At 40.8% G+C, this 13,559-nt stretch overlaps 1 protein-coding gene across 10 annotated transcripts in view; it reads left to right on the forward strand.

Moving 5' to 3' along the window:
• The window catches only part of CACNA1G (calcium voltage-gated channel subunit alpha1 G), a 177,558-nt gene extending 166,967 nt beyond the window's left edge, over positions 1-10,591 (forward strand). For all 10 annotated transcript variants that reach the window (XM_060271874.1, XM_060271876.1, XM_035104358.2 and 7 more), the window contains one exon: positions 1,928-10,591. In XM_060271874.1, the coding sequence (XP_060127857.1) occupies positions 1,928-2,791 (864 nt within the window). In that variant the 3' untranslated portion in view covers positions 2,792-10,591. The remainder of the gene's footprint in view (positions 1-1,927) is intronic.
• Positions 10,592-13,559: the final 2,968 nt, after the last annotated feature.

Here is a 13,559-nt window from a genome sequence, read left to right on the forward strand (position 1 = left end):
GCTCTGTTCTCTGTTGAGGAACATGCTCCCTGCCAGTGGATTATAAAGAGTGGTTTTCTTCAGAAGAATTCTACTTCGATTCATTGGTTCGTGGGTCAGGTGGACTCTTAAACAAAGGTGTAAAACAATCCCATTCTACTGCTAATAAAGTGTTTAGTAGGGATCAACCTATCAGTTAGTTTTCTGGGAGTGAACTCAGACGTTGTTTTTTAAAAAAGGATTATAATTACTATCAACAGCCAAAGATGCCTGACAGTATAACCAAAATCAATAATCATTTGTATTATCAAATGCTCTGCAAATTAAAATACAAAACTGTACATACAATCGTTTTCCTCATCACTATTACCATGGTTGCTATAGATCTTGCCTACATCTTTACATGAGATCAGAACCTGTAATATTTCAATTTTCTTCCATGACAGCTGTTGAGAATATTGAGGTTCAAGCAGGAATGTGGTGTTAGGCCTATACATCTGTGTACTGCTTTGCAGTTAATAGTAAAATAAGATGCCCAATTAATTAATTAATACATCCAGTTTAGTGCCTGTCAGCTCAGACAGACAAAGACCAAGAAAGACCATCTTTGTCTGTCTGAGCCAAACACTAACCTTTATCTTATTGTAAGTAGTGCGGTGGAAAAAAATCACACACACCAGTCTTACACACACCAGTCTTTTTTTTTTTTTTATAAAAAGTTGATTTTGTAAAGTCCCCTCCTGGTCTCAGATGTCACAATATGAACCTGTAGAACAGTTTGCCATAGAAGGCCTTTCCTAGGTCTGGTTACGTTGCTTGAAAAAACAGCAAGTACAGAGCAGGAACTGGTGCAGTAGAGAGCCTTATTAAGGCAGCGTATATTGAGTACTGCACTGTATATCTTATTGGAAGTTAATGATGCATAAGTTCCTGGGTGCCTAACAGGACTCTCAAGAATAAAATTTCAGGATCTGTTTAGTTTCTCCAGAACAAATTGGCTCTGATCGAAAGGGCCCATGGAGGCTGATCTAAAGCCAGTTCTTTCACAGTTGTAAAGGATGCAAGAAAAATGGGAAGTGAACGTAGTCTGAGTATAATTTAAACCCAGGAACAAGCTCATAAAAATCAACGACTCCCAAAGTGCTATTGAAAAAAAGTGGTTTTTCATACCTGCTCATTACACCATCTGAGTTAGAAAAGAAACACTGAAATCATCAATTGCCTTTAGTTTGTAATGAGGGTCATATTTGGTTACTGCTCAATTATAGACAGCTATATTTGTTCCCAGCATGTTGCACTGCTATCCGTACTAGACTGACAGTTTCACAACGGCACAATTTGCACCTGTGGGTAATAGGGATGTAGTAGTGTGTAACATCAAAAGTTGGAGAGGTAGCTGTATAATCTGGACTTCATGTGCCTAGATGATAATGTGACCAGTGGTGGTGGTGTGAGAGAAATTGGGAGATAAGCACTGATGCTGCCAGAGTGCATTTAACCAGGTGGCTGCAATTTATGTAGGTGCTAGAGCAGGCACCCCCAAACTGTGGCCCTCCAGATGTTTCGGCCTACAACTCCCATGATCTCTAGCTCAGTGTTTCTCAACCAGTGTGCCTCCAGATGTTTTGGGACTACAACTCCCATCATCCCTAGCTAGCAAGACCAGTGGTCAGGAATGATGGGAGTTGTAGTCCCAAAACATCTGGAGGCACACTGGTTGAGAAACACTGCTCTAGCTAACAGGACCAATGGTCAGGGATGGGAATTGTAGCCCAAAACATCTGGAGGGCCGAAGTTTTGGGGATGCCTGTGCTAGAGGTTCTATTGCATTCAAAACTAGTGTTTTCAATTGTCACCTTTGGAGTATCTCTTACTACTTATGCATTGCCTATACTGACCTTTTCCCTCTATGTTTGTTCCCCTCCAATTCCTTGGCACTTCCGTACAGATGGCAATAAGGAATGATTCCTCAGATACCCATAGCTCAGAAAGCCGAGAGAACATCCATGCCGAGGTGAGTGAGCTCTGTGATCCAAATTTGTCAGCTCCATCCACTGAGGATCTGTCTGTCACTCTGACGCCCTCAGAAGCAAGAGAGTCAGCCAGCTGGGGGCGATCGAGCGTTCATACTCAGCAACCATCCCGCAATCAGTATAACATTTCCATGCATGTGCCGGATTTGTGTGCCTGTACAGACTCCCTTCAAGAACTGCCTGGAGACCCGACGGACCAAGAAGTATCAGAAATAAATAGCTCTTTTACTTCAGGAACTTGTTCAGCCATGAGTGCCTCTTCAGTGGTTCAGCCCGAGACCCCTAAGAGAAACGTAGGCAACAGTGGCAATGTCACTTTGAAGGACCTGAAGAAGTGCTACAGTGTAGATACACAGGGTCTTCTTAAAAAACCATCATCCTGGTTAGATGATCAAAGGAGACATTCCATAGAGATTTGCTCCATGGAAAACAGCCCTCAGCATCATTCCACATCTAGTTCTTCTGGCTTCATAAGTCAGGTCTTAAGTGAAATGGAAGGCTTGCAAGGGACGCGGCAGAAGAAAAAACTGAGTCCCCCGTGTATATCAATAGACCCACCTGATGAACAGAGTTTGTTACTGAGGGGGCCACGCAGCGCCACATTGCCTGCCAGTGCAGACGTTTGCTTGCGAAGACGCGCCCCGTCCTGGGATTCCAAGGATTCAGGGGACGCAGGAGACTCGGCCCTTCCAGACAGTATGTCACTAACTCCAACCCCAAAGAAAGACTTGTTGACTCTTCCTAGTTTTTCCTTTGATCAAACAGATGCGGACCCTTGAGTTAGTTTGTTTTCCGTTGTTGGTGCCAAATGTTACTTTTCTCCCTCATGTAATAAATTAAACCTTTCCATTCTAAAATGGCACTGATTTTTTTTAAAAAAAATCCAAAGAAAGTTTAAAAAGCTAGCTGGTTTTAAGAGTGGTTAAGCTATATCACGCTTACTTAAGCATAAGTTCTGCTTGGGTAAAAGCAATACATTGTTCAGAGTCTATATGTATATTCTATTTTATTAAATTAATTGAACCTAGTATTGCAGGATGTAGTACATTTTGTGGCTTAAAGACATTGTTTATTTTCTTCTGTTTTATGTATCTCAGAATATTCCTGAGATTGCGTTGGGGTTTTTTAATGAATATTTTAACCTTTAAAAATACATATTTAATCCTCCCCTATTTTCTTTTCGTTTTGCAAAGCACAAGATGTAGCCATTAGTGCATTACTGAGAAAAATGTGTCCCATGGTCAACTAGAAATGAGAATATTTGCAATTATAATGTATTTCACTCAGTGACCCCTCAACTATTTTCTGTAGAAAATAGCCATTTGGATATTTTTTTTACAACTGTATTGGCATTAAAAAAGAATAAAATAATATCCAAAATGATTTTTATTACACTGTAGAGGAAAAGCAAGTGCACAAGCTGAAGAGCATATGGGATAAGCAGATAGACTTGAAAGAAGGTTTCTTATAGAGAGAATTCAGTAGTCTCTTAGCAATACACAAGACTGTCTAATGTGTCAGATATTTGCTGTTGCTTACTTCGGTGATCCCTAAAATCATACTGAGCGTGAACACCTAAGGTGAGGGCCTCTGTCCTCTTCCATTGCCCTTCCTAAATATGCAGAGTATCTCCTGAAGGCAGAGAAAAGGTTGTGATGCTGCAGGGCTGTCATGATCTGGTACTCATAGAGGACAATCATGTGCGCTTTACAGGGCTGGCCCACCCATGAGGCAAGGTGAGGCAACCACCTCGGGCGGCAGTATCAACAGGGGCAGCAGATCCTGATGTAGATCTTTATTTCCGCCCTTTGTTCCTGATGGCAATCTTCACTCCCCACGCCGCCTTCCCTAGTAAGAAGGTGGGAAGACCACTTTGTGGTTCTCCTCAGGTGCCAAAATATATTGGGCTGGCCCTGGTGCTTTACTAAGTCTCATCATTCTCCCCTTCTTCTGGTGGGACAACAAAACCCAGCAGTGGCAGCAACTGCTTACAAAAGCAATCCAACCTTGTATAGTCCATCTATTTCACCTGCCTTAAAGTGCCATCAGCTACCCACTGCCAAATGGCAGTGTTTCCCTTTATTTTCTGTGGCAACAGACATTTCACACAATGACTGCAACTGATTTCACCCCTGACTGCCATAAACAGCAAATTAAGGGTCTGGGAAATCATTAGCATTTGTCCTTGTTTAGTACTGTACATCTGTGGTGCAATGGAACATAATTTTAACAAAGAACTTCCCTGAGAATCCCTCTTTCTCTAGTGGTAGCCATACAGTGGCTAAATGCACAATTACATTCTTACATATTTATACTGCAATCCTAAACACATTTACTCAGAAGTTCCCTTTGTTTCAGTGGAACGTGCTTCCAAGAAAGGGCTTAAGCTAACAACTGACAGTGGTTTGCCTGGTTGAAAATTAAGGTTGCCCTAAACTGAGCAGATAAAGCTTTTCTTGCCATGTAGCTCCACACTAGCAAGCTGATAAATATCAAGGATAGGGGCAAGTAAAAAGATTCCAGTGCTAAAAAAAACCCTAATATTTCAATTTTTTCAGTGACTGATAAAACCATTTCTATATAAAAGAACCTATTTGAGGTTTGCAGGTGTATCCCATAAAGTACAGTAGTACCTTGGATCCCAAACGCCCTGGAACTCGGACGTTTTGGCTCCCAAATGGCACAAACCCGGAGGTAATTGTTCCAGTTTGCAAATGTTCTTTTGGAAGTCGAACATCCGGTGGGGCTTCCACGGGTTCTGTTTGGCTGCAGGAGCTTCCTGCAGCCAATCAGAAGCTGTGATTTGGTTTTCAAACATTTTGAAAGTCGAACAGACTTCTGGAACCGATTCCGTTCATCTTCCAAGGTACGACTGTAAATTCACAGAATGCAAAGAATTCCTGCAGTAACAGGAAGATCATCTTAGGAGTGCTTTTAAATCGTATTAGCCTCTCATCAGTCCAAACAGGATCAACCCCAGACTAATTTTCTCAGCTTAATGATCAGGCATCTGGTCTATGTAAACCTGGAATCATCAAATCATCTTTTCTGTTCATTGTCAGCTGCGTAGGGGTTTTATTTACAGTTCAGTAGTATACTGATTTTGATAAATAAAATCACCCAAACTGGTCTAGCAGAACCCAGTCTTCACCCACATGCTGAATGCTGAAGCCAAACAGTTTTCCATTGCACACGGTGGGCTTAATATGAGCCCAAACCAAGATTGGCATTGGCTACACTGAGGACATGTTTTGCTTTGCAATTCCAGGTTCTGCAGCATTGCTGCCATGCTCCTCTGCCTTAAGAGAGGGGGGGCTCTCTTTATAGTGGTAGTAAAATTGATAATGATTCCAAAAATAAACCAGAAAAACTGCCCTTATAACCAAGAACTCCAGAAATTAATGTGTACAGTTATTTTGCATATATAAAAATGTCTCTCCTACCTTTCTGTTGCCCGTGTACCTGTTCCCTGTTCATCAGTCAATATGTTAGCAGGTGTCAGTCATGGGGCCTGTAAAAAGCATAATACTTTCTCTGTAGGATTTATATACACAGAGATGGATTCTGCTGTTATGTCGTCTCTTGTTAACCTGTTTTTAACCACTGCTGCTTCCGTGCATTCTGTGCTTGCAACAACTCCCTTAAGTAGGTTAGGCTGAAAGAGAGTGATTTGTCCAAGGCTACCTGTGAGTTTCACTACTGGGGGGTGGGGAGTGAACCTGGATGGTACCAAACTGCTTAATCCTGAAGCTGCCACACACACTGGCTCATCCTCCAAACAGCTTTGGCTAGTTAAAACAGTGCAAAAGGGTTGAAGAAAGGGGTGCATTATTTTTTTTACTGCAGCTCACAATTTTGCATATATATAAAAGCAGTTCTTTGCACTGGTCTAACCAGACAAAACGATCACAAGAGTTGGGAGGGCTGGTTCTTCCCTATGCCTTTGGCACACAATTCAGTTACATATATTAGTGAAGAGAGCATCTCCCTCTAGCCAAAGAATGAGTTAATACAGTGGTACCTTGAGTTACAAACACCTCAGGTTACAGACTCAGCTAACCTGGAAGTAGTACCTCGGGTTAAGAACTTTGCCCCAGGATGAGAACAGAAATTGCATGGCGGCGGCACGGCAGCAGTGGGAGGCCCCATTAGCTAAAGTGGTACCTCAGGTTAAGAATGAACCTCCGTAACGAATTAAGTTCGTAACCAGAAGTACCACTGTAGATGTATCATTTCCTAGGATCCCAAGGGTTGCACTGGCACAATTAGTGGTGCTTCTGCAGCATCCAAGCATGCACTCACACACACACACTGTTGCACTGGTAATTGCCTTTTTTTCTACAGACCAGGCTTTCCACCTTTAGAAAGCCTCTCCTTCATGGTGAGATGGCTTTGCTTTTAGCAACATGCTCCTGTTTTTGCTGGAAGAGATCCATTGATTTAAGTTTAACCTGCCTCTGTGTAAATGTATACATATTTAGGACTGCAGTGTTGGTATATGTTGTTAATCCAATGAATGCTAAAAGACATTCTAAGTCATGCATTCCTATAGTCCTCATTGGATCAAACATTTAATCTAAACCTGGAATTGTATTTAAAGATTGATTAAAGGGAAAGACAAACAATATTTTGAAACTCAGATTTTGAATACTTGAAATTCCAAAATGATATTGAAAATAAAATAGAATAAAACTGGAACTAGCGTGATTACTAGATTAGACAAGCTCATACTGGACCCTTACCTAAAAGCACATTTCATGTGGACCTTGTCACCGAGTGATGGTATAAATCACTGTAAGCCAAGGTTGTATAATTCGCAACATATCTGAATTAACACCCATGTATCCTACGTAGCTCTCTGTGCCAACGGAATCTTGGTTCCGTATAATCTCCGCTTTGCAATATCCTGAACAACCCAATGCTTTTGTTTCTCCAAGCCATTGTGTTTGAAGTAGAATGTGAAATTTTGAATTCAACAAATTCATCAACTAAAAGTTATGATTTTTGGACCTTCAACCATATTACCACAATTAGTGCAATTCTTAGAAACCAGTCTATCATTGTAATTTTCTCTGGTTAAGGGGGGGGGGGAGATAGCACAGTAAGATGGAAATACGTTTAATCCTTTGCTTTGGTTTTGAGGTTTTTTTCTCATTCACCAAATCCCTATGCAGATATTCAGAGCTATGCAAGGACAATGTATCAGGGACCATGCTTCTTTTTTCTGGTCCCACACCCACACACATGCCACCCTGCTATTTGCATATTCATTTATCTAACTTGTGTGCATAGTGGGCTAGACACATAGAGCCCAACACATGTCATTCCCAACCTCACAATCTATGTACCCAATATTAGAATATACAGGTGGCAGGCCTTCTGTGACTTTCATTGGCCTCTGCATGCATAGGCTACAATGTAAATGTGGCAAAGTAATGCACAGACATCAGAAGTGAGTCATGCAAAGGAACATGGTCTTGATCTTCTCACCATGCTGAGCTTCAAACATCTGCATACAGCAGAGGTGAGGGACCTATGGCTCTCCAGACGCTGTTCAACAATATTTCCCATGCCCATTAGTCAAGAAAAATGGGAGTCAGAGGGCAACAGCACAAAGGGCTGCAGGTTCCCCACCCCTGGCAAAGGGATTCTGATAATGAAATATCGAGGTGTCAATAAAATGATGGTACACAATTTCAGCAATTGTTAAAATGTACAGTGTTGATCTGGCTGCAATCAAATCTACAAAGACTACGCAAAGAGCAGATTGTGCAATATTTCAGGGGGAAATGTGGTGCAAAATGTAATGTACACTGAAATCTCAAGAACTATAACAAGTATCCTTAAAAAAAAAGTTTAAAGATATTCTGTTTTCAGCGCTTGGGGATTTTCCCATGTGCATATCAATAAAGCAAAGATTTGCTTCATAAAATCATATTCAATAAAAAGATCAATACAAAACTTACTGTAACCTAATGTATTCAGGAAAATAATGCATGTAAACTGCTTTGTGATACAAATATTTTCTAGTTGCCCTTTTGAAAATCCAATTACAGTACTAAAGCATGTGCAATAATCTTCGAAGAATTTTAAATACCTTTGGGATGGGCTTTTTTGAAATATATATATATAATTTGACTTTTTTAAAGAAAACAAAAAGGTTCTAAAGAGAAATACACAAATTCTGTAGAATGGTTATGCTGATTTTTTTAATATATATTTTTGTAGAAATCTCTAGAGCAATTGTCAAGCCTGCCCAAGCATCTTGGAAATAGAAGAGGCCTAATTTCTGGCATTTTAGTTTGAGGTTTTTGAGACCAGAGCTGATATGTTTTGAGATACACGTTTTTCACTTGTTTTTCCAATATCAAGGGTAAGGATTTGAGAACTTAATTTTAGCTCCCAGTTCTAAACACATTTCAAAGAGGCCAATCGCTTGACAATTTCATAGTAGATGCACTACACAAGCAACATGCTCTCACCCAACTATCATTCATTTCAGCAACTATTATTGAAATGATTGCACCTCAGGCATTAAGGTCCCCCCCCCCCTTGAATTCATTTTGATGTGGATTGCATGCATCCACGAAATAAATTCAGCTACATTCATGGCTCTTTTCTCCACTGATTTGTTAATGGCCGACGAGGGTTATAAACTTTAATCATTTTTTTTCAGTGTAATTAGTAAACCAAGGCTGCAATCCTATACACACTTACCCTGAGTGTAGGCATGTACAGAATTACACAGTAAGGCTATGATCTAAAGCACACTTTCTACTGAATAAGTCCCACTGAATTCAATGAGTTTTCTGAATATATGATTGTGTTGCATAATTTTAGTCATAGTTTAAGCATATGTGTGCGTGCATGCACACAACACGCTTTTACAGTAAGGTAAACCAAATGAAAGCTCACATTGGGACCCTCAGAACATGGCTCAAGCTTCTTGGGGCTCTGCAGATGTTTTTTAAAAAACAAGTGTATTTGAAAAACTTGGTTGCAGAATTCCATTTGAACAAATCGAGTAGGTTACCTTAGAGAGCAACTACCGTAACTAAGATTCCATGTCACAAATTAATTTTTTTGCAGCATGCTAATTTATGAACATTTAATCCGTTCATCTGTTTTAAAGTCCATTATTGATCAGATAGAAATCCTGACTCTATTGACAGCCTTACTGACAAGTAATGGGTGCTTCAAATAATTGCAAGTTGCAATCATTAGAGGGTGGGGACAGTTATGTGAATTTGCCATTTATATGTATGTGATTCCTATTGACTTCACTGGGACTCTGGTGCATCTGAGTGTGTTTAGAACGGGATCTTTCCTATTCTTTGAGGCTGCAGTTCTAGGTTGTTGGGTTGTTGTTATTTTAAAAGATACTAATTTAAAGCATATTGCCCCTAGTAAACCCAAACGAGAAATGCTATCCAGTTTGTTTTAAAGCACACCAGCACTTTAATATTGTGGATTTACTGTATACTGGTAGGAAGAGAGTATTCTGCTTTTGCCAGTGTATATTATGAGGGTAAACACTTGCTACCATGTCTGAGGGAGGAAAAAGAAAAATGTAAATTCCATACTTGCAAACATTGCACATGGTATTTCTATAACTTTTAGGTAGGTTACAGGATATTTAAACTGTAGATAATTTGGAAGAAGATACAATGTTTTTGGCTTCTGTAAATTGCACTCAACAGAAAATCTGGTTTTGGACAGGAAAGGGGGGTTTATAATTGTAAAGTATGCCTCAGTTTCCCCTTCAATGCCTCACTGACTATAATAACCCACATAGAATCTTTCACAAAAATTACTAGAGTAGCCGCAGTACCAATGTCCATTAACAACCTAGTAACTATTTTAGAACTTTGTATTTAATAGATAATATATTGTTAAACTGTATCAGGTATAGAGACCTAAAATTGGGTGTTTGGTGAGGGCAACAAAAGATGGTACTATTGGGGAATACTGGGTTAAAATGTTTTTTTATGAGTGTAAATCTTTACAAATGACAAAAACAAATGTGTACTATTAAAAGCTTTTGAAAAGAAAAGGCATGAACCCTGGTTCTTTTATTCTTAGTTATTTGATCTGTATATGCAAACAGGACATATCCATTATCAACGCTAGGCATGACCGGTGTCAGTCTACAAATAATCCACATCCATTTGTAGAAACACGGGCAATCGGCTTCAATGATCCAAACATTTCTTTACTGTCAACAGCAAGGGGTTCCTATGATGCACTGAAACTCCCACAGAAACTCTGCCTGGTGTTTTGTTAATGTACTGTGGAAAATAATAATTAGAACTATTTTGGTCGAGAATGTTGCTTGTAGAGTACAGAGCTGTGGTGCCACTACATTTCAATTGATCTTTCTGCCTATCTGCATGCCAACTTAAAGGAACACTTACCTGCAGGAGCAGATGTTTATTTTTTGCAATGTAGGTCTGAATCATTGCTGTACATTGTCTGGTGGACAGCAGCACGAGAACGGGCCTTTTCTGCAGTGGCTCCCCGTTTGTGGAAGGCTCTCCCCAGGGAGGCTCGCCTAGCGCCTTTAGCTGATGGAACATGCTATGGCCTTTTAAAAAAAAGTATTATTATTATTATCGTCAATTTTTGTTAAAAAATTGGTTATTGACATAAACACGTACAAAATGCAGAATGAATAACGAGTGTAACAATGAACAATAAAAAATGAAAAATAACATGAAATGAGAAAACAGAGGGGAGGGGGAACCTGGGAGACAACTGAGAGTGCAATGCTGTGTACAATTATCACATAAAAGAAGAAAAAGGTGAGTCAATTTAGTTCTCAACAGAGCCTCTCTCCACATATTTATCTGTGGCGCAGGGGTTTTAGTGGGCTGTGCAGATAGGAGAAAAACTTGAATAAAAGTGGTCTGTTTTTGATTAACCATTAAGGGCTCTCCATTGTGTGTTAGGTGTTCTGACAGTGCAATGTCCTGTACTGGTTGAAAAATGACACAGTACAGCTAGAGAGCATCTTAAAAAGCAGAGACATCACCTTGCCGACAAAGGTCCGTATAGTTAAAGCTATGGTTTTCCCAGTAGTGATGTATGGAAGTGAGAGCTGGACCATAAAGAAGGCTGATCGCCAAAGAATTGATGCTTTTGAATTATGGTGCTGGAGGAGACTCTTGAGAGTCCCATGGACTGCTAGAAGATCAAACCTATCCATTCTTAAGGAAATCAGCCCTGAGTGCTCCCTGGAAGGACAGATCGTGAAGCTGAGGCTCCAATACTTTGGCCACCTCATGAGAAGAGAAGAATCCTTGGGAAAGACCCTGATGTTGGGAAAGATGGAGGGCACTAGGAGAAGGGGACGACAGAGGACAAGATGGTTGGACAGTGTTCTCGAAGCTACGAACATGAGTTTGACCAAACTGTGGGAGGCACTGCAAGACAGGAGTGCCTGGCGTGCTATGGTCCATGTGGTCACGAAGAGTCGGACACGACTAAACGACTAAACAACAACAGCTAGAGAGCAAGAATCCCCCCCGGTCATCAGGTGAAGGACCCTCCTTCAGGCAGCCTCCGTATGTTTCTAGGAAGTGACTGTCAACTGAACCCCCTAAGCACCTGTGCCCCTTGCCTCCACGGCAGCTGAGTGAGCAGGCCAGGTCCCCCCTTCCTCCCTGCAGAGAAGGAACTTATCACAGTAAGTACCAATGTTTGCCCCACCTGTCCCCACAATCTGCCAAACAACAGCAGTAGCACCCAAGAAAACACTGCCTAATTGCTTTTAAAATAGCATTGGATGGGAAGAGAGAGATAATCCTGTATCTACTCAAAAATAAGTCCCATTGGTTTACAGAACAACCCTAGCCATGTCTGCTAAAAAGCAAGTCCTATTGAATTCAGTAGGGTTCACTTCCAGGTAAATGGTATTAGGATTACAATTTTGCTTCCAGGAAAGTGAGTACTGTATAGGGTGCTGGGAAGGGTCGGATTCAAAAAAGGCTATGAATTAGACCAGGGGTCAGCAACCTTTTTCAACCATGGGCCGGTCTACCGTCCCTCAGACCATGTGGTGAGTCGGACTATATTTTGGAAAAAAATATGAACGAATTCCTATGCTCCACAAATAACCCAGAGATGCATTTTAAATAAAAGCACATATTCCACACATGTAAAAACACACCGATTCCTGGACCGTCCGCGGGCTGGATTGAGAAGGTGATTGGGCCGCATCCGGCCCACGGGCCTTAGGTTGCCTACCCCTGAATTAGACAAACAAACCACCCTGTTCGGCAGAACAGAAAAAATTAAACTTGTATAGCTCTTCATATTTAGAAAAATAACCATCAGCACATTTTAATGGCATCATGAGCTGCATGTACACTTTTATATTTCTCTTCAAAAATTATTTGACAAATAAAATGTATCCTTTGCAAATAAAATTATTATTTTTTAAGCTGCATGCACACATTATCACACAGTACTTCATTGAAATTGATAAACGTTACATACAATTTGACTTCCATCTATATCAGGAGCTTTGAGAAGCAGCCTGATCTGTTTTAAAGCTGCTCTTTATAATGTCACACACACACCTGCATGCTAGATTTTGAGAGCTACAGCATCTTCTCCCTGGAAAAGGTAAAATTCTCCACTGATTTCTATAGGGGAAAGTATAGATTTGTGTGCAAAACAAACAACTTTTAACCTCTCCACCAAATTCTTCTGAGTGGAGTACCCTGGGGAAATGTGATTAAAATCTAGTCCTGTCTGTCAAAATTAAAGATTCCCCCCCCCCAAAAAAATCTATACCCTCCCTGCTCAAATTCAGGGTGTTTCTCCAATCAGCTTAGTTTCATTTCTCAGAAGGAAAAAATGTCTGAGCATATTTTTTGGATAGCCGAGGAAGCGACTCAAAAACTTGGGGAGTCCCTGATCTACCCCGAGATGGCACAATCCAACTCAGAAATGTGAGAACCTTTCCCCAATCACCCTGATTTGCCTTGTAATTCAAGGGCCACACAGTGCTACACACTCCTGGTGAGTGTTGTGCCTTGAGGACCCCTTCACACACTAAGTAAATGTGAGCCCATGTACCAGGGGGCTATAACACAATCCCACAAGTGTGGTAAATATACAAACAGTAGAACCATATGGGGCCTCCCCACCTGAATGCTACCATCCATTTCAGTAGCCAGTGGTAGGTCCAAATGTCACTAATGTATTGCAGGGCGGCCCGGGGGGGGGGGGTAGATCTTCCCTTCCCAGCAAGAATGTAGGGTTACATTGCTGCCATCTAGAGGGTATAATAATTATATTTCACTAAATTATATGAAGAAAGACAAGGCAATATAAGGCAGAAACACTACCGGTACAGAAGGAATCGTGCCGTTTAAGCTTATCTTCAGCGCTTGCTTAGTTAAGAGTTGCTATTTAATTCCATTAACCACTAATATAAAACAGCCAGTTCAGCAAGGGCTGAATCCATCTAGCCCCCATTTCCCATAGAACCAAAAGAAAGACATGCTGCTACATGGGACACCAGGGTCAACTTCTCCTAAG

Source organism: Zootoca vivipara, chromosome 2 (genome assembly GCF_963506605.1).
Source record: "Zootoca vivipara chromosome 2, rZooViv1.1, whole genome shotgun sequence".
Classification (NCBI taxonomy): Eukaryota; Metazoa; Chordata; class Lepidosauria; order Squamata; family Lacertidae; genus Zootoca; species Zootoca vivipara.